The following is a 20196-nucleotide window of genomic DNA, read 5'->3' as shown; positions in this document are numbered from 1 at the left end:
GATGGACTTCCATTGTACAGACGGGCCACAGTGTGTGTATCCAGTCATCAGCTGATGGACTTCCATCGTACAGATGGACCACAGTGTGTGTATCCAGTCGTCAGCTGATGGACTTCCATTGTACAGACGGACCACAGTGTGTGTATCCAGTCATCAGCTGATGGACTTCCATTGTACAGATGGACCACAGTGTGTGTATCCAGTCATCAGCTGATGGACTTCCATCGTACAGATGGACCACAGTGTGTGTATCCAGTCGTCAGCTGATGGACTTCCATCGTACAGATGGGCCACAGTGTGTGTATCCAGTCATCAGCTGATGGACTTCCATCGTACAGATGGACCACAGTGTGTGTATCCAGTCGTCAGCTGATGGACTTCCATTGTACAGATGGACCACAGTGTGTGTATCCAGTCGTCAGCTGATGGACTTCCATTGTACAGATGGACCACAGTGTGTGTATCCAGTCATCAGCTGATGGACTTCCATCGTACAGATGGGCCACAGTGTGTGTATCCAGTCGTCAGCTGATGGACTTCCATTGTACAGACGGACCACAGTGTGTGTATCCAGTCGTCAGCTGATGGACTTCCATCGTACAGATGGACCACAGTGTGTGTATCCAGTCGTCAGCTGATGGACTTCCATTGTACAGATGGGCCACAGTGTGTGTATCCAGTCGTCAGCTGATGGACTTCCATTGTACAGATGGGCCACAGTGTGTGTATCCAGTCGTCAGCTGATGGACTTCCATTGTACAGATGGGCCACAGTGTGTGTATCCAGTCGTCAGCTGATGGACTTCCATTGTACAGATGGACCACAGTGTGTGTATCCAGTCGTCAGCTGATGGACTTCCATTGTACAGATGGGCCACAGTGTGTGTATCCAGTCGTCAGCTGATGGACTTCCATCGTACAGATGGACCACAGTGTGTGTATCCAGTCATCAGCTGATGCATATCTGAGCTGTGTCCACTCTGTTGTGCACTGTGCTGCTGTGAACATGTGTGTACAAGGGTTTGTCTACATACCTGTTCCAGTTCTTTGGGGCACGTACCCAGGAGTGGAAGTGCTGGACCACATGATCATTTTTTTAAGAACGTCCAGACTGTTTTCCTCTTGTCGCATTTTACAGAGGAGGAAACTGCAGCTCAGAGAAGCTAAGCTACAAGCCACACAGCCGGGACCCAGACTCCTCCCTCGCCAACTCTCCTCCTCTCCATACTAATTCCTGCCTCATCCATGAGATACCAGACATGGGGCAGGCTGATGGCGTGGTCCAGATGTGGAGCCTGAGGGTGAGAGAAGAGACCAGGCCTGGGGACCCACAGTCAGCCTGTGGGGCAGGAAGAGTCCTCACCAGCTCCAGGCCACCTCTTGAGCCACTCACCTCCCCAGCTGGGTGCTTCGTTTTATGAGAAGCTCCCAGTGGGCTTCCCTGGTGGTGCAGTGGTTAAGAATCTGTCAGCCAATGCAGGGGACACGGGTTCAATCCCTGGTCTGGGAAGATCCAACATGTCATGGAGCAGCTAAGCCCGTGCATCACAACTACTGAGCCCGTGTGCTGCAACTACTGAAGCCCGTGCTCTGCAACAAAGAGAAGCCACAGCAACGAGAAGCCCGCTCACCGCAACAAAGAGTAGCCCCCGCTCGCCACAACTGGAGAAAGCCCACGTGCAACAACAAAGACCCAACGCGGCCAAAAATAAATTAAAAAAATAAATTTATTAAAAAAAAGAAGCAGCAGCTCCCACTGCAGAAATCAGACGCTTGCCCATGGCTGGTGGGATGTAAAATGGTGCAACAGCTGTGGAAAATAGGCAGCGGTTCCTCAAAAAGTTAAACATAAAATTACTGTATGATCCAGCAATTCCACTCCTAGGTATATGCCCAAATGTATACATACATACACACACACAAACCTACACGCATGTTCATAGGAGAACGATTCATAACAGTCAGAGTGGAAACAACCCAAATGTCCATCAACAGTTGATGGATACACAAATGTGGTCCCTCCACACACAGGAACATCACTCAGCCATGAAAAGGAGAAAAGCACTGACACTCACTACAACGTGGACAGGCCTTGAGAACACGATGCTCAGTGTGAGAAACCAGACGGAGAAGGACACAGTGTGTGATTCCATTGATGGGAAACGTCCAGAACAGGCAGATCCACAGACACAGAGTGGGTTCAGCATTGTCAGGGGCTGGCGGAAGGGGTGGGTGTGAGTGCTGATGGGGACGGGGGCTCCTTTTGGGGTGATGGAATGTTCTGGAATTAGATAGAGGTGGTGGTTATGCAACCTTGTGACTGCACTAAAAAAACACTGAATTGTATATTTAAGGTGGTGAGGGGTTAGTTTTCTGTTATGTGACTTTTACCTCAATTTTTAAACAATGGGGACAGCGAAAGCGCTTTGCTGATAATGCTCAGGACCCCGCGAGCTGGGGCTTGTACACTGAGAAGCACGGTGTCCGGATCGCAGTGAGTCCTTCCCAAGGGCTGGCCCATGTCGGCCAGCATCCTGTGCGTTCTTTTCAGCACCAAAGCTCTGGGAGCCTATGGCACAGTCACCTCATGACCACCCAACCACCTTCCAAATGAGGAGACCGAGGCAAAGAGGGGGCGAGCAAGGTACCCAAAGTGACCAGCTTAGCAGGAGGGAATCTGGGCTTGAACCCAAGCCTGGGGGCGGGGTGTCACAGCGCCTCTCTTTCCCAGCAGCTTCCAGGCTTCCCCTTGGTCTGCCCCTGGGACCAGTGCTGTGTCACCTGGACTCCACATCAGAACCCGCCACCACTGGTCTGCGCCACTGGGGTGCCCCCACTGCCCAGCCCCCCCGCTGCGGGCTGGAAACCCGACTCCCATAAACAGACAAGGGGGAGACCCAGGCCAGGCAGGTGGCAGCCCTAGGGAGCCCCCTCCTCCGGGCATCAGCCAGCAGACATTTATTCAGCACCTACTGTGTGCCGGGACCTGGGCAATTGACCAGATGGCCTCATTTCGCCCCGTGAGGTCGGCGCAGGAGGGGACCTGAGCCCAGAGAGGAGCTCTCCCCTCCCCACCCCAGCCCCCGGCCCGTGGCCGCCTGGCGCCCCCCCAGGGGCCTCGGACAGCCAGGCTGCGTGACGGGGTCCTGTCGGCGCTTCCCGCTGGGCCTGGGAGTCCTCGTCTGTTCCTGACTCACAGGCTGAGGGTGCAGCCTCCGTGGGCGCAGTTGTTCACGCAGTATTTACTGAGCAAATAGCACATGGCGGGGGGCAAGACGCGCAGCGGGGAGGAACCGCGTGCAGGGGCATTTGAGGACGAGTGTACCTGGGGGTTCTGGCATGTGCAAAGGCGCCGGGACGGGTGTGTTGGGCACACACCCACAAGGAGGCCCACGCGGCTGGAGCTCAGGGAAGGCCGTGCAGGACCCGGGGGCGCGGAGGTCTCGGCTCTCACCCGGAGGGACGCGCGAGCCCCCAGCGCGGCTGGCAGAGCAGGGACGCGCCCCGCTCGCTGCTCACAAGTGTCCTCTGGCGGCTTCGGGGAGAACAGGCCGTGGGCGGCACCGGGAGACGGGGGCGGGGGGAGTGGACTGCGGGGGTCCGGGAGGGGTGGATGGGGTGGGGTAGGGTATATGTTGGAGGAATGGCGGGGGGATGGGGGGATAGGGGGAGGGAATGTTTGCGGGGGAAGGTGGGGGAAGCGGTGGAGGATGTGGGGTGGGGGATGGTAGGGGGATGGGGGAGGGGTGCTGGAATCCAGCCTGGGTGGGGGTCGCGGAGGGCGAGCAGTGGGTGGGTTCTATTTCCGAGGCCTAAAGACCGCAATGATTTAGAACGGTTTCCCTAAGCGCACACAAAGGTGGGCTGCTGTGATTTCCTGCCGCTGGTCTGACCAGCACTTGGAGACTTGAATGAATGAATGAGCGAATGGCTTGGAGACTGTGCTGTCTGTGGACTTTGGCCTTCGGCCACGTGGAGCCCCAGCAGGTTGTGGAGGGAGAGAGGAGTGCATGGGGTCTCTCTCAGAAGCCCCTGGGCCCCACCCCACCCTGCCTTGCTCCGAATCCCACCTGACAACGTGCCCATAGTGGGGACCTGGCCAACGAGCCCCCCCAATATTACCTCCACGTCTCTAGAGTTCTCTCGAGATGCCAGAGGCTCTTTGCTATCCAGACACTCAGCTGGTCCCAAGCAGGAAACCAAGGCAGGAAACACCGTTTGCAGGGACAGGACTGTGGACAAAAGCATAATTTCTGTTTGGAATATAAATAAAATGTACGTATTTAAGCCTCAAATAACGCCGTTTCAATATGCCCACTTTTCAATTTTTCGACTTTGTTCAACTAGTGTTCCAGGAAAAAAATAAATAAAAGATTTTTAAATACATAGAAACACATATAGAAGGCAACTCTTTTCCTCTAATAGGGCTCCGTGCTGCTTTGCCCACACCCCTGTTTCTTACCTCCACCAGCTCGGGTCGTTCTCTGGGTTGGGGGCTGCGTTTTCTCCAACCTGGGCCCTCGGGGATTCTGGGAAAACGCCAGCCAATTAGAGGAGTGGGAAGCAGGTTTCTCGTGCTGGGTGAAAGCGACTGCTGCGTTGTTGGTGTTTTTCCGCCCTCTGGTGGCAGCGTGCATTTGCTCCCCTAGGCCTTGATAACAAGAAGTTGCACCTGAGTCCCTGATTATCTGGCGAGGATTCCTTTACTTGGTCCGTAAAGCAACAAGAGCTAACATTTATGCAGCCCTGACTGTGTGCCAGATGCCTGGTAACCCTCATAACCACTCACCTTGGGAGGGGTCACTGAGACTACCTCTCCTTACAGATGAGGAAACTGAGGCCGGCAGAGCTGGGACTTGAACCTGGGGCTCTCAACAGTGAAGAGGGACCCAAATACCCTGTTTGGGGGCTGGAACCAGCTGAGCCGGAAGCTGTCCTACTTTGACTGTTCACTTACACGAACCAGTAGATCCTAGTATTACCAAAGCCAATTTGAGTTGACTTTGCTTCAGCCTTTTTTTTTTCTTGCAATCCAGAGACCTTTAGTCAATCGACCCAATCCCCAGGTGAGGTCACATTCTGAGCTTTCACTGAACATGAATTTGGGGGGGGGACCTTATTTAACCCACAACAGCAACTGCCTTTGAAAAGTGGGGTGCTGGGGCCCTGCAAACAGCCTCAGAGCTCAGACCCCGTTTCTACCCCGAAATTCAATCCCACTGGAAGGCACTGCCTGGAAATTTGCCGCTGGGTATAGGCATAGCCCTGTGTGAGAGGCAGATGGAGTGGGGGAGCGTGGCAGGGACTGGAAAGTTAAAAAAGATGTAAAGGAGGATTTATTTTTAAAGAAACTTCTCTCAGCAAGGCCCTCGCTAATTTTTATCCAATTATAGTTTCTTCTCTTGTGGAAGAGGGATGTGGTGAAACACAGTGGGAGGGGTTCTCCCCACAGGATCTGCTTGTAGCTGCCCATCCACAGCCATGCACAGCTTTCTCAAGAAAAGCAAGAAATCCAGATCTTTATTAAAATTTCCTGATTTTTAAAAAAAATTATTATTTTTTTAAAATTTATTTACTTTTGGCTGCGTTGGGTCTTCGTTGCTGTGCGTGGGCTTCCTCTAGTTGCGGTGAGCAGGGACCTTTCTTGTTGTGGAGCGCGAGCTCAGTAGTTGTGGCATACGAGCTCAGTAGTTGTGGCGCACGGGCTTAGCCGCTCTGTGGCATGTGGGATCCTCCCTGGCCAGGGCTTGAACCCGTGTCCCCTGCATTGGCAGGCGGCTTCTTAACCACTGCGCCACCAGGGAAGCCCTCCTGATTTTTAAACATTGCAAATTCTTTAAAAGAGAAAAAAAATTTTTAATGTTGATGGCCAAGAGAGGCCTGTGTTCTGAATCCAGCCCCCTGCCGCCCGTTTGAGATGTCGAGGGCGAAGAGGAGGAACTGGGGATGAGGTTCAGACCCAACTTCTCCCACCAGAGCCCACGCCCTAAACCCCATGCTAGGTCCCCCCAAAATGGCCCGAATTCTGAATTGTCCTCGTGTACACACCGTGCGCAACCCCCTTGAGTGTGGGTGAGACATTATTTGGTAAAGGTGAAGGGCTTTTTCAGAGGCAATCAAGGTCCCCAAATCAGCTGACTTTGAGTTGATTGAAAGAGAGATCTTCCTGGGTGGGCCTGGCCTAATCAGGTGAGGCGTTCATAAAAGTCTGGGGAGCAGCAAACAGCCATGTGCTGAACCGCTGGTGGAGGGGGCCGTGTGGCAGGGACCTGGGGTGGCCAGCAAGGAAACTGGACCTTAGTCCTACAAATGTAGAAAAGTAATTCTGCCAACACCCGAAGGGGCCTGGAAGCAGATGCTTACAGATGAGAACGCAACCCAGCCAACGTCTTGATTACAGCCCGGTGGGACCCTGAGAAGAGGACCCAGCCACCCTGTGCTGGCCTTCTGACCCTCAGAAACTGTGGGGAAATACATAACTGTTTTTAAAGCAGCTAAGTCGGTTCGTTTGTTCCACAGCAAATGCTAAGTAATACAGCCAATCTGCCCAAAGTCCCTTTTCTGCAGTAATCAATACCCAGTCTCTAAGCTACCCACTCACACAGCCTAGTGATTGAAAATTAAATTTTCAGGCAAGGCCAAAGAGCCCCTTTCATCCTTCCCTGCGTGCCAGCTCACTGCTGTGCTGACTCACGTGTGCTATTTTTATTTATTTATTTTATTTTTGGCTGCGTTGGGTCTTCGTTGCTGCACGCGGGCTTTCTCTAGTTGCGGCGAGCGGGGGCTACTCTTCGTTGCGGTGCGCGGGCTTCTCACTGCGGTGGCTTCTCTTGTTGTGGAGCACGGGCTCTAGGTGCGCGGGCTTCAGTAGTTGTGGCACATGGGCTCAGTAGTCGTGGCTCACGGGCTCTAGAGAGCAGGCTCACTAGTTGTGACGCACGGGCTTAGTTGCTCCACGGCATGTGGGATATTCCCGGACCAGGGCTCGAACCCGTGTCCCCTGCATTGCCAGGCAGATTCTTAACCACTGTGCCACCAGGGAAGTCCACGTGTGCTATTTTTGACCTGCCTTTATGAACGTGGGCACATTTGTGACCTAAGACAGTAGGGGGGATTCTCTGTGACTTTTGCCTTGGACATTGTCCCCTCAACAATCAGGGCCTTTGATGGATTCCCCCTATACTAGGGCAGGACCTGCCTCTTTCCCGGGAGGGCACTGGGTGCCCCATACTCTGTGAGGACACTTCCGCTGGATGTCAGGCACGGAGGCGCCGCCGCTTTCTCCCTCATACACGAGCCTGCTTGTCCAGGAGCACCGTTGGGGCCCCAAGTGTCACAGCTGGCCCTGTAGCCGCTAAGTGGGTGTCTGCACATCTTCCAGCCCAGTACGTACAGCCCGTCACCTCCAAGGGGCAGCGTGACTGACGTAGGGTCCACCTGCCCCTCCAGGTGGAGGAAGTGCCCGTGGCCACCCAGCCTTGCAGTCCCCATCTGTCCTGACTCAGGGCTGGTCACACCCGTGGCGTCGCCAGAGGGACAGCGGCCAGTGTGACACAAGCATCATGCTAATGCTAGTGCTTTGGAACCTGCCTCTCCTGCTGTGCCCGGGGCTCCTGTGAGCACCTTGGGGATGAGCCCGCCAGTCTGACCGAGATCCGGCCGTGGCGCCCTGTCCAGGGTGGCCAGATTCAGCCAATACAAACCCAGGACGTCCACTTACATTTGACCTTCAAAGAGACAATGAGTGATTTTTATTTAGCGTAAAGATGTCCCAAATATTGCACGGGATATGCTTATACTGGAAAAGTCATTCATCATTGGCCTGATTTTCAAATGGAACCGGGTGTCTGAATGTTATCTCCCATCCCTCCCCTGCCACCCTGGGCGATAGACGTGTGGGTGAGCGTTCCCTCAGGCCAGGCAGCACCTCCATAGCTGACCACAGGATCATGAGCTCGTAGCAGCTGCTGTTGGAGCACTGAGGGCTGGGATGGTTGTCACACAGCAGAAGTTGACGGATACACACAGGGAGTGAGCCCCAGAGCCCGGAGTGGCAGCCCGGCTCCTGGACCCTGATCCCCACGTGGTCCCGCAGGAGTTAACTAAGTAAGAGCGATGCTGCCAGAGAAGGTGAAAAACGCTGAGAGTGAGCAAGGGTTCTGGCTTTTCAGTTGGAAACTCGGCTTGTGTTTCAGCCTTTCTATGGCCTTCGAGAAAACTCCCTCCCTCCCCGGCTCATATACCCCAAGCTGGGAGGAAACCAGGAAAGACTGAACGGCCGCGGGACCCGCAGACCCAGGCTTTGTCCCCACTTCGGCCCCCATCCAGACAGAACCCCCCCCTCCCTTGGGAATTGCACTAAGACTTCATTTAAACCTCTCGCCCAGAGCCTTGTGGGACGGCAGCCTGGCAGGTGGATAGAATTCTCTCTTCGTTCCTTAAGGGCAGAGGCCGGTGAGAAGAATTAAACGAAAAGTGAATCATCAAAACAAGACCTTCCCACCAGCCTCATCGAATCAAGAACTTCAAGGACGCTGCACTTTTCAGGACACTCCTCATCTTTTTAAGCCAGTAAGTGGATCATTCCTGGATTGTTCCCAAGGGGCTTCTGAGGTCTTCAAGCGAGAGAATACTTTTCTGTCTCTCTTTTCAAAAACTTGTGGTGAAATACACAGAACATGAAATTCACCATCTTAACCCTGACTCCCCACCCCTCCCCCGGCCCCTGGCCCCCCACCATCTACTTCCTGTCTCTGTGGATCTGACTCCCCCAGGGCCCTCCTGTGAGTGGAACCACACACTGTGTGTCCTTCTGCGTCTGGTCAGCAGAATAACGGCCCCATGACGTCCCCGTCCTGGTCCCGGGAACTGCAGACGTGTCATGGGGCAGAGGAGACTTTGCAGGTGGGATTGAGTTAAGACCCCTGAGATGGGGAGGACCCTGAATGCCCCGAGGGGCCCAGCGTCATCCCAGGGTCCTTATAAGAGGGAGGCAGGATGGTCAGAGGCAGAGAGAGACGGGAGATGCTGCGCTGCTGGCTGTGAGGATGGAGGAGGGGCCGCGAGCCAGGGATGCGGCGCCTCTGGAAGCTGGAAAAGGCAGAACCGATGCTGCCCTGGAGCCTCCGGAAGGACCAGCCCTGCCCACGCCTGGATTTAGCCCCGTGAGACCCGAGTCGGACTCCTGACCCCCAGGACTGTCAGAGAACCAATCTGTGCTGGTTTAAGCCCCCTGTTCACGATGACTTGTTCCAGTCACCCCAGGAGACTCACATCCTCAGAGCAGGGGGACCAGGGGGACCGACCCATGGACACCAGGGTGAGGATGTGCTGGGACATGGGGGAGGACCTGGCGAGACTCAGGCAGGTTGTATCTAAAGCCCCAAAATGCTTTCCTGAAGGGCGGGGGCCCACATTTGGTTCCTGGGGCTGGAACCCCAGAGAAGAGCTGACCTTGGCCACCGAGGAGCACGCCGCCGGGCCCAGGCGCTCCCCCTGAGGACAGATGCCCTCCTGCCTCAGATGGCCTGGTCTGCCCGAAGCAGCCCCCCTCGACCTCAGCTACCCCTGCCCCGGGCACCCTTGGAGACCCACAGCCTCAGCTATTTCAGGCCACAGAGCCTCCCTGGCCCGCGTGGGCTGCTTTCAAGATGCCGCTCTTAGAATAGCTGTGGCCGTTTTCCCTGCGGCGACTGCAGGGGAAGGAGTTTTAAGGAGGAGAGGGGCCGGGGGCAGCAGGAGGGGACAGGCCCTGCTGGCTGGTTGCCACCAGTTGCTCCTAGCCTCTGGAGGCCCAGGCCGGTGGGAGGAGGGGGCTGCCATCGGGGTCATTCTGGGGTCAAGGCCAGGGGTCCCATCACCATCCCCATGGGTGGGGGCGGGAAACAGAGGCAGGGCAGGTGGAGGGGCCCCTTGGCCACACAGAGGGGCAGCAGAGCCAGGTTTGAGTCCGCTGCCCATGGCCTTGCCCACGATGATCTTCTCTGCGGGGGTTGTGCCCCCGGTACACACGCGGAGCCTAACTAAAGACCCCTCCACCGGTACACACGCGGAGCCTAACTAAAGACCCCTCCAACTTCCCCTGAAGCCAGAAGGGCTGGGGACTCCGCAAGCGCTTAATAAGTGCTCCGAGCATGACTGACGGGGCCACGTGGGAGAACTGAGACGGTCACTTGCTCACTGAACAAGCACTGCTTGAGCACCTTCTGTATACTACACTCAGGGATGTGGGGGACAGCCCGGGTGGGGTAGGGGCAGAGGCAGGAAGCAGCAGCCCTGGGGGCAGTGACATCACCCAGAGAAGTGAAGCAGGCAGAGGGGGAGGGAGAGGTCCAGGGCGGCCGACCACACCAGGCGGGGGACGGCCCCACAGCTGCTTTATTTCATGGGGGGACAGAAGGACCCCCTTCAGACCCCACGTCGAGCCCTTTTCTCTGTCCGGGGCTGGCCCTCAGACTGGAGGTTTCCCAGGGCTGGAGCAGGGCAGGTCTCCCCTGTTAGATTGGGATGTCCCAGAAGCAGGAGCTGAGCGTCTCCCCTCTCAGACTAGCGGGAACAATTACATCTGGAGGTGGGGGATTTGGTCTCCTTCTTCCCCGGACCCAAGAGCGTTTGGCAACATCATAGGGGCAGAAGGAGTCATCCCCAGCTTTTGACCCAGAAAGCACAACGATTTCTGCAGGAAAAGAAAAGCGGAAAAGAAAAACCTCAAGCCCAAAAGTGCGTCCACCCCTGGGCTTGGCAGCATGAGATTTGAGGTTCTTGGATCTGGATTTAAAGAGGAACCTATGTCCTAAGGCGGGGGCTCAGGACGGTCCGCAGTTCCCAGGGCCCAGGGCCCAGGGCCCAGGGCAGGGCAGGGCAGGGGGTGGGCGCCCGGCCCCAGGCTCAATCCTCATCCTCGCTGGCATAGATCTGGGCTTCCCAGCGCTCCGCCATGGCGTTCTTGTGGCGGGTTACCCGTGTGGCCTCCAAGACCTGCAAGAGGAGGCACGAAGTCCCCATCGGGGTCCTAACGCCCCCAAAAGGGGGTCCCAAAAGGTCCTAGCTCCCCTCGCTGCTAACCCATAGGAGAGGTCTAGAGCAGGGGTAAAGCAGGACCATCCCCTCCTCTGTTCCAGACCCTCTACTCCTGGTAATAGTGCCAAGGAATGTGTTAACTCATGCTGAGCTCCACGGTAGGGAAATGCCCGGGTCTGGCATTTTGGACTCAGCTCAAAGAGGGTCACAAATGTATTCCACAAATCCACTGAGGTAGCTGGCCTTCTACGCATCTCAGATGAAATGCCTCCCTTAAAGAAAATGCCCCTGTCTTGGGCCAAGTCAGCCCCAAAACCATCTGGTAAAGAGGCGGCACATGGAACCTCTTTCCACAATCTATGCTCATGACAGGCATCAAAAGCAGGTCACAGAAAAATCCACCTGAGGCAGACACTATCAATCAAGAAGATATCCAGGGAAGTCCCCACACCCAGAAGAAGGGCTTCTGAGGGCCCTGACGCAATAGGGCAGGGGGCACAGATGTGGGAGGGAAAGGCTCAGGTCCTCGCCCCCAGGAGCACACTCACCTCCGAGTTGACTTGGTCAGTGGGGTTGAGGCCGGCATACTACAGGAAAGGAACATATGTCAGCCCCCAGGGCCCTCTAGCCCTGCCCACCCCAGAGCCCCCCTGGACTCAATGCACAGCCCCCTCAGTCACCACTTGGGGCAGAAGGGAAGGTCTTCCCTGCCCACCGTGGTCCCCCCAATCACCCCAAACTCAAAGCCATCCACCATGCTGCTCTCCTCAGTGAAGCCTCGGTCCGTCATTTGCAACTGTTTTCTCTTTGTAAACGTCATCGTAATAAAGACAGTTGACATTTATGGAGCTCTTGCCGTGGCCAGGCCCTACTCTAAGGTTGGAAGGGCGCTGTTCTTATTATCATGCTCATTTTACGGAGGAGGAGACTGAGGGTCAGAGAGGAGTAGGGTCTTGCCCATCACACCGCTGGCAAGCTGCAGGGCTGGGCCTTGAACCCAGGCCCCTGGGCTCCACTCTGCCCCAAACCTCTGGGCCAGTCTCTGAGCACCAGATTGGCGAGGCTGGAGCTGGTGTTATTCTCCATGGTGTCAACAGTACCCGCCCAGGGAGGAGAGGGCCTCATGGTTAGGAATGTGGGGTTTGGAGTCAGGCCTGGGTTCAAGTCCTGGCTTGGGAGCTCAGACTGTATGACCCTGGGCATAGGCGACTACAGCTTTCTCCAGAGAATGGGCCACAGGACATCCCTCCAGGGTGTTAAAAGCACAGTGCGTGCAGAGCTCTGAGACATCCCTCATGAGGTGTGGATAATAATCAGAAATAACAATGATGGTAATAAACACATGAAAATAATAAGGGTGATTTTGATAGATTGCCACAGCTCTCCTCCTCCAAGCGGAGCTGCCTCTCAGCCTTTGGCTCAGGGGGACAACCTCATGGTGGGGACCCTGCTTATGTGGCCCAGACATGAAGAGAGGCCCAGTGTACCCATCGTGCGCCACACGTGTGGGGGACACAGGCGCACAGTCACGGGCAGGGCAGTGAGGGAGGCAGGTGTCAAACCCAGCTCACGCTTGAGCCTTGCCTGACCTTCCCTGGCCCTAATAGGGAGCGTCAGACCTTGTCCAGGCCTCCAAGTGCATGGCAGGGCTCGAGACTCACCCACTGCTCATTCTTCTTTCTCTGCCTGGGGGCATCCTCAGGTGAGGCCTCTGCCGTCCACACCAGGCTGGAGTGCAGGTGGATGGGGGTGAAAAAGTGTGACTCAGACACCGAGTAGCTGTCCGTGATGCCTGGGGTAGGGAAGGAAAGAAAGGGCATCAGGGAGGATCCCGGGGTCTCCTGAGGGCAGAAAATTCGTCAGACCCCAGCCCAAGGGACACAGAGTCTGGCTAAGAGGCTGGACCAGTTAAGGAGATGGGTGAATGGACAGACAGAGCAGACAGCAGGTTGCAAAAACTGATAGACAGAGTGACCAACATAGCCAGTTAGGAGAAACTGGATCGACAGATGAGCCAACCACACAAGGAGAAAAACATTAAAAGTCACACGGGGGGTATTTTGCCTTGACAGAAAAGGAGCAATTGACCAAGAGGCTAGGACATCTGTAAACCTTTATGCACCTAACAACAAAGTGTCCAAATGCATAAAGAAAAAGCCCAAGGCCAAGTTATTTCTCCAAAAGCTACTGCTTAAGCAGACAGACCAGCCGACCGGGGTAGTAGACGAAGTCCCCCAGATGCCCCCCAACCCCCAGCCTCTCCTGGCACCCTCACACTCCTCATGCCACCCTCCTCTGCTCCAACCTTTGAGACTCTGAGCAAAGCAGCCCTTCCCAGGACCCTGCCTCACCAGATGCGCGGGAGGAGCTCCTGGAATCTTCGTCACAGCACTCGTCCGGAGGCAGGGAGAAGACCTCAGGGTACAGAGCGCTCCGCCGCTCGTCAGCCACCTCCCGCTCCCGCCGCAGGACACTCTCCACCTCCCTCTCCAGCAGCTCTGATGACTGGGACTTCTGTAGCCTCAGTGCCGGGGCCCCAGCCACCTCCCAGCCCCAAACTCGGGGGGCCTCAGCTTTCTCAGGCTCATCCGGGACCCCGAACCTCAAGGGACGCAGGCGGAAGTACTCCCATCGCACGACACCCCTGTTGGCACACAGGGGTCCCCGGGGAGGCTCCTGCTTTGTGCTTGCAGGCTTTGCAGAGGATCCCGAGGGATGCCTCTGAGACCCCGTGGCCTTTGGAGAGCCCACAGGCCTGGCCTCATCGGCAGAGAGACCGCTGGGCTTGCGGTAGGTGTGGAAGGCTGGGGATCCTCCCGGGGGCGTCCGGGGGCTCAGGAATGGCTGGTAGGCATCAGGTGGGATGCGGTTCACCTTCCTCACCTCTGGTGTGGGGCTGGCTGCGCTGGCATCTGGGGTCGGGCTGAGGATGGAGTCTGCGCTGTGGACTCTCCTGAGGATGGGCTGGGGGCCTTCGGAGAACCAGTCGGATGTGGACGCCCGGCCCACCTGCAGGCCCTCGCGCCGGTGGTCCTCCTCGCGCTGCGACCCCTGAGCAATGTCCCGCTGCACGTAGAGCGACGGGCGCCCCCTGTGCGGCCGCGGGGCCGTGGCCGGGCTCGCCTTGCTCAGCAGCGGCCTGGCCGGGATCTCCAGCAGCTCCTGCTGGCTGGCCGCCCGTTGCAGCCCCCGCTGCTCCCGGAGGTCTGCCTCCCGCTGCTGGGACAGCCGGATCTCCCGCTCAATGGGCGTCTCCTTGGCGGGTTCCGGGGACCCCTCTTGGGACCAGGAACCAGGGTCATCCGAGGCTCGGGCACCAGAGCTGGCGGGTAAACTGTGGACCCTCTTCTCGTCCGTGACCACCTCCTTCTCCTGAGGCTTGACTGGGACGACACACCCATTGACCAGGGGTGGCCCGTTCAGGGCCTTGGAGGCCTGGCTGGCCCCAGGTGGTGGGATCCGAGGAACCCCCGCACGGGCGTGGGCTGCCCCGGGTGGAGCGCTCCTCTGCTCCAGGCTCAGGAACTGCTGCCTGGCTGCCAGGAAGTCGATCTGCTCTGTGTCAATCATGTTCTCCTCCAGCGGCGTGGACTGCGGGCGGCCGGGGCTCCTGGGCTCCCCGTGGTCAGGGGTGCCACGGAGCATGGCCACCGTGCCGCTCTTCCTGACCGCCTGGTCCTGAATGACCGCCCGGCGTTCCCAGTCCAGGTCACGTGGCCGCCAGGGCGGGGTGTCCCCAGCCTCCCGGTGGTAGGCCTTCACCTCCGTCTCATCGTCCTCCGGGCAGGGCAGCTGTGGGGCCAGCCGGCCGGGGAAGACATGCAGGCTGAGGGGTGTCCCTGTCTGCACCATTTCCAGAGAGGCCTCGTGGTCAGCAGGCCAGGCCACCGGCTCATCCTGGCCCCAGCCTCTGGCCACGGACCTCACGTCCACCAGCTCAAACGAGTAGCTGGTGTCGCCTTTGAAGGCCATGCCGGCCACACGGGGTGAGTGGGGGATGCTGAAGATGGGGTATCTGGTCACTCGGTCCATGTTCTTGGGGTCTCTGCCCACCAGAGGATCCCAGGGTGGAGAAGATCTGGGCTCACTGAGGGAAGAGAAAGACATGTCAGCCACCAGGTCAGAGCACCTGGGGGGAGGTGCAATCCCACTCCCTTCAAGGGCAAAGTCCTGGCCAAGTGGCCTCTGTGACTGGCCCAGGGAAGGGTAGGTGACCCAGCCCTGCCAATCAGAACATTCCACCCTTTGGCCTCTGCGATTGCTTCAGGGATGGACATGTGATGCAACCTGGCCAATGACGTGAAATCCTGGGACTTTGCAATTAACGTGGAAAATTGGACCCTCTTCCCACTGGGCTTATTAGGCTGGTTGGATGAGGCCGAGAGCTGTTGGGGGGCCATATGTGTCCTCCTGTGGACGCACCTTGCTTAAGAGCACCCCCAATCCCAACACAGCATCCTAAAAACTTTGTTTGAGCTCCTGGATCCAGCCACACCTGAACCCCTCGGTGCCCCCGTACTGACCCAACGACTCGGCCCCTGTGTGTCTAACATTTGCAGGTACCCCTCCCACCTCCTCTGCCAGACATTGCACACCCTGCAGGGTAAGCCTTCCACCCAGTTCACCGCTTCCAGACCCAGGGCCACCCCTAGACAGCCTCTCTCCCAGGGCACACACACCCTGAGGTTCCTTCTGTGATTTTTTCCATCTGACCTTTACAGATGAGCCCAGTGGGCCTGCCCCTCTCTTGGGGATGTCAAGTGGGGAAACTGAGACCCAGAGAGGGGTGGTGACGAGCAGACTCCCACACCCTGGTTCTCTCTCCTGCACCTGTCCAGCAGGACACCTTGTCCCATCCCAGACAATCCTTCTCAGCACCATAAAGCCAGGCTGGGCTAAGGAGCGCCTTGGACCTTGTCCCGCTGGGCCGGGCGACACCCTGACCCAGTGCTCCAGGGGGCCCAGCCCCCCTCCCAAGAGTCCCGGCTCCCTCTGAGCACAGCTCCAGGAGCCGTTGTGAAGGCCCGGCACTTGCTCTCACACCTCTGTGACTCCTGGCATCCTCACACCCTACCCAGGGCTCTCAAGACCGCCATCCGGCCTCAGGCCAAACCCCCAAACTCTGCAGGCACCAGACCCCAAGGTCGACCCTCTTCCTCCTCCCTGTGCCAGAACGACCCTTATTTCTGTTCCTCCACAGCCTTCTTAGCTACAGCCTACAGGACACCTCCTCCAGGGAGCCCCCCCACCCCCGCCGCCAGATTGTCCCCACCCTCAGAACCTGTGGCCTGATCATCCTGTGTGTACCCAGCCCGGCACAGTGTGGAGCCACCGTTTTACAGCTGAGGAGAGGAACTCAACTCCTCAAGCACCCATGGTTCCCCGGCCTTGGCCCCCCGGTGCCACCAGAGCTATTGGGTCCATCGCTGCATTTTTACACCAACTTGCTTGTGAAAGCTAAACATGGTTTTAAAAAGAAAAATGCAGACCCTCCCTGAACATGAAGTTGATCATGGGGAACCATGTTACACCTAACGCAGTATCACGCAATCTTTCAAATATTGAGACTATAATTAAGAAAACAATATTAAAAAACAAGCAGGCTTGGGTAATAAATTCCAGCCAGGTGGGCAGAGCCTCTGTCCCAATGATGAAAGTGGCTGGGGGTGCACATCTCTCTGAAGGGAGAGGGTTCTATTTAAGGCCTGTCACCTCCCACCTGAAGCCATCAGCCAGGACCCTCTCGCCCTCCCAGTGGGCCAGGTGAGCACCCCCTCCCTCAGCCTGGAGTCTGGTACACAGCAGGTACACAGTGGCTGGCTCTCACTCTGGGTGCTCAGGGCCCAGGGTTTGGGCTCATTCTGGCCCAGACCCGGATGCCCCTCCAAAACAACCCTCCAGCCCCAGCCCACCCTGGATGGCAGGTCTGGTGCCCGCGCCCTGCAGCTCCCCTCGGCGGGCAGGTGTGGCAGGACTGACTCAGAACCATTTGCCTAGTGCGGGGCCAGAGGCTCACCCGGCAGGATTTATAAGTCACATTCCGGGAAAAAGAACCGCACGCCCAGAGGGTGTCAAGTCTGCCTGTGGGTGGGGCAGTGTGGGGGACTGCTCCTTCCTCAGCCCATTCCTTCTGGGTGATTCACTGAGGTCAGTGGGGTGGGGTCCCCCTCGCCTGTGTCCTTGGGCAAGTCTCCCTTCCGACCTCAGTGTCCACACCTGGACAGTAGGCAGAGTCCAGAGCACGCAGCTGCCACCACGAAGGGCTGCCGTGAAGACTCGGCGCCCTGTCCCTGGTATACAGTAGGTGCTCGATAAATGCTTTCACGGCAGTGGCTGATGTTATTATTTATACCCTGGATCCACCACCGATCTCGAAGTGACCTTGGGGCAGGCATTCCCTCTCAAAAAGCCTCAGTCTCCCTGTCTGTAAAGTGGGACGTTGCTGACCCCACCGCCGGGTGTGGGGAGGATCAAGGAGGCCTGAGTGGGTGCCTGGCGCAGAGAAACCCTCGGGGAGAAACGCCCTCTTGGAGGCTTCGTGGACTCTGTGCAAATGAGTAGCAATAGCGCTCAGAGCCTCCCAGCTCCTGGTGGGTGTCCTCGTAATTGGGCATCTCACACCGGCAGCTTTTTTGCCTCTCATAAGAGCCTGTGACGAGGGGAACCATTCTTCTCCCCAACATATAGCAGAGAAAACCGAGGCCCAGAGAAGGGTCACACCAGGGAGTGACAGAGCAACAGGTTCTGAAGCCAGGGAGTCTCCACCTCCTCCTCCAGGAAGCCCCCCTGGATGGCTCCTCCCCAGCCCCAGCTTTGTACCCTGTTGATACCAAAACTGAAACTGGGTTTATGGTCCCTGGTGCCACACACCTGCTTCCTCATCACCGCGACTGGCCTCCTGCCCTTGGGCAAAGGCCTGCTGGAGGGGCCTGGGGCTCAGCAGGGATGGGCTCCTGGGCTTCTTCTGTCCCTCGGGGCTACGGTCTCCGGGACCCTGGCTGGCAGAGGCCCAACCCCTGGACACACCTGGACACTGGGCCAAGTCTCTGAACCGGCCCCACAGGATCCCAGCTGCCCTCCCAGAGGCTGGACACCTCCCCACGCTGACTGCCCCATCCCCCTCGTAGGAGCCCTCCGATCCCACGGGAGGGTTGTAGGCTGTTCAAGGCCTCCCCAAGCAGGGCGCTGGCTGGGGCTAAGCATCTCCCCAGAAAGCTCCAGAATTCCCAGAACCAGTGGGGGGCCCTGTGCCTCTGGCCCTGGGGGTGCCGGTCAGGCCCCTCACTTAGAGGGTCAGAGATCAAGGCCCCTTGGATTTGGGGTCCTGAAGCCCGGGGTGGAGACTGGGGACCTGGCAAAGTTCAGGGATGGGGCTCTGCTCCCCTGGGCGGGTGCAGCGTGGGAAGGGCACAGACCTGGCCTCAGAGCCAGCCAGCGGGTACAGAGCGAGGGGAGGCCCCCGCCAGCCCCTGGGACCCCACTGAGTCTGGAGGGGGCTGAGGGTGGGGCTGGGGGCTCCCTCCCTGTACCCTGAAGGCCCCGCCGGTGAGCAGATGGTGCCGCTGGCACACAAACGCCCATGCCCAAAGAAGAGCCCACCCCACTCAGGACCCCCGCCCCCCCATTTCCCCAGACTCACCTCTCGGCTCTGAGCCGCAGCAGCCTCCAAGCCTGGCTCTGACTCTGTGGACGGCACAGGGGCCTCCCAGCCCCGCCCTGCCCCAGGTTGCCAGGGGACAGAGCCCCGCCCCGTGAAGCAGGTGCACCCCCTCCTCCCAGGCCCCACCTGGGCTCAAGAAACAAAGTCCAGAGGAGGAGGAGAAAGACGACACCACAGAGTAGAGGGCAGGCACCACGCCCATGGTGCACGGCCCCTCGGGCCCCAGGGGCCCCCAGCCCACAGAGTTGCAGCCAGAACTCACCCAGAAACCTTCCAGCTGCCGTCTGGCTTTCCCATCACCTCTCAGCATAGCTCAGAGAGACGCTGTCCCTTGCCCGGGGTCACATGGCTGGTCCACGAACCAGCTGCTGTTTCTCGGGGTGGGGGGTGGGGGTTCAAGTCCAAACCCCCACTGTGCCACCTGGCTTAACCCACCCTTTGGGGCCATTTCCCCAGAGAGCTCCTTTCTGGGACCAGCCCAGCTTCCTAGTCTCTGGGGGCGTTAAGCTGGGCCTGGGTTCAAATCCCACTTAACCATTCTGAGCCTCTGTTTCCTCCTCCGGGAAATGGGGACATCACAGGGCTGGGAGATGCCCCCAGCCCACTTCTACATAAAGGGCCAAATGAGGACATAAAGGCACCAGAAAGCGTTGGGATGGGCAGGGCCCGGGCCCCACTGACAGAGGGAGGCACGGAGGCTCGAAGAGGGTGGTGGGTGTCCCAGGTGCTTGGCTGTCCTGATTCTTGGTCGAGGTGCAGAGGACCTGCCAGAGCCACGGAACCCAGTGTCTGCGGGAAAGTCAGGCCACCGGGCACAGTGGTCAGTCAACGGGGGAGGGGACACAGTGGATGGGGCTTCTGTCCCCCGGGCTAGGGCTCTGTCCTGACCTGCCCCTTGGCTGACTGTGGGACCCCTCTGAACCTCAGTCTCTTCTTCCATCCAATGGGCCCCCAGCTCCAAATCTGGCAGGGCTGCTCATGGGGGGAAAGGGCAGACTGGGTCATCCAGCATGTTGAGGGGCACATGTTGAGAGGTGAGGACTCACTCTCCTGCTCCCAGACTGGGGTGGCCTCCCCCTCAGGGTTCACACAGCCGACTGTACAGGTAGGCAAACCGAGGCCCAGAGGGAGCAGCCACTCCTCCCACCCAGATCACATAGTGAGATAGAAGCAGGGGTGGCAGCCCCCATAAATGCTTCCTCCCCGTGTCCCCACCCATTTCCCAGGGACTGACTTCTCGGCAGAGCTTAGGGGTGTCTGTCTCCCGGGGGCTGTGAGCCCAGCAAGGGGCAGCCTCAAAGCCAAAGGATGGAGTGGACCAGGTGTGGAACCCAAGGACTCCACAGGAAACAGAAAGGAAGGCCTGCCACCGGAAGCTGCCCCCTTACCTCCAGGCCTTACCTGCCCAGGTGCAGCTCAGATGCCCACAGGTGCAGGTGGGGACTCCACCAACTCCCTCACCCACAGCACTGGGGGGAGTCTGAGGGATGCGTGGGCCGCAGACAGGAGAAACCAGCT

At 58.0% G+C, this 20196-nt stretch overlaps 1 protein-coding gene and 1 long non-coding RNA gene across 6 annotated transcripts; both read right to left on the bottom strand.

Annotated features, from left to right (window-relative positions):
• Window positions 1-911: 911 nt before the first annotated feature.
• Window positions 912-8694, bottom strand: LOC125964110 (uncharacterized). 3 transcript variants are annotated; one of them, XR_007476796.1, is made up of 4 exons: window positions 5576-8694; window positions 4462-4650; window positions 2391-4231; window positions 912-2280 (listed from the first exon to the last, which is right to left on the bottom strand). It is a non-coding gene; the product is annotated as an uncharacterized LOC125964110 (long non-coding RNA). The 3 variants fall into 3 exon arrangements; XR_007476797.1 differs by having other exon boundaries at window positions 912-2568; window positions 3325-4231; XR_007476795.1 differs by having other exon boundaries at window positions 912-4231.
• Window positions 8695-8702: 8 nt separating this feature from the next.
• Window positions 8703-20149, bottom strand: MISP (mitotic spindle positioning). Of its 3 annotated transcripts, none has more exons than XM_049708607.1 (5): window positions 18658-20149; window positions 13370-15105; window positions 12680-12810; window positions 11567-11605; window positions 8703-10976 (listed from the first exon to the last, which is right to left on the bottom strand). In XM_049708607.1, exons 2-5 carry the CDS (start codon window positions 15048-15050, stop codon window positions 10887-10889), a joined length of 1941 nt encoding a protein of 646 aa, XP_049564564.1. In that variant the 5' UTR covers window positions 15051-15105; window positions 18658-20149; the 3' UTR covers window positions 8703-10886. The 3 variants fall into 3 exon arrangements, with proteins under 3 accessions (XP_049564564.1, XP_049564565.1, XP_004285958.3); XM_049708608.1 differs by lacking the exon at window positions 18658-20149 and adding an exon at window positions 17889-18626; XM_004285910.3 differs by lacking the exon at window positions 18658-20149 and having other exon boundaries at window positions 13370-18626.
• Between the last annotated feature and the right edge of the window lie 47 nt (window positions 20150-20196).

This window comes from Orcinus orca, chromosome 3, assembly GCF_937001465.1.
Source record: "Orcinus orca chromosome 3, mOrcOrc1.1, whole genome shotgun sequence".
NCBI classification, from domain to species: domain Eukaryota; kingdom Metazoa; phylum Chordata; class Mammalia; order Artiodactyla; family Delphinidae; genus Orcinus; species Orcinus orca.
This window is presented reverse-complemented; position numbering and strand designations above follow the sequence as displayed.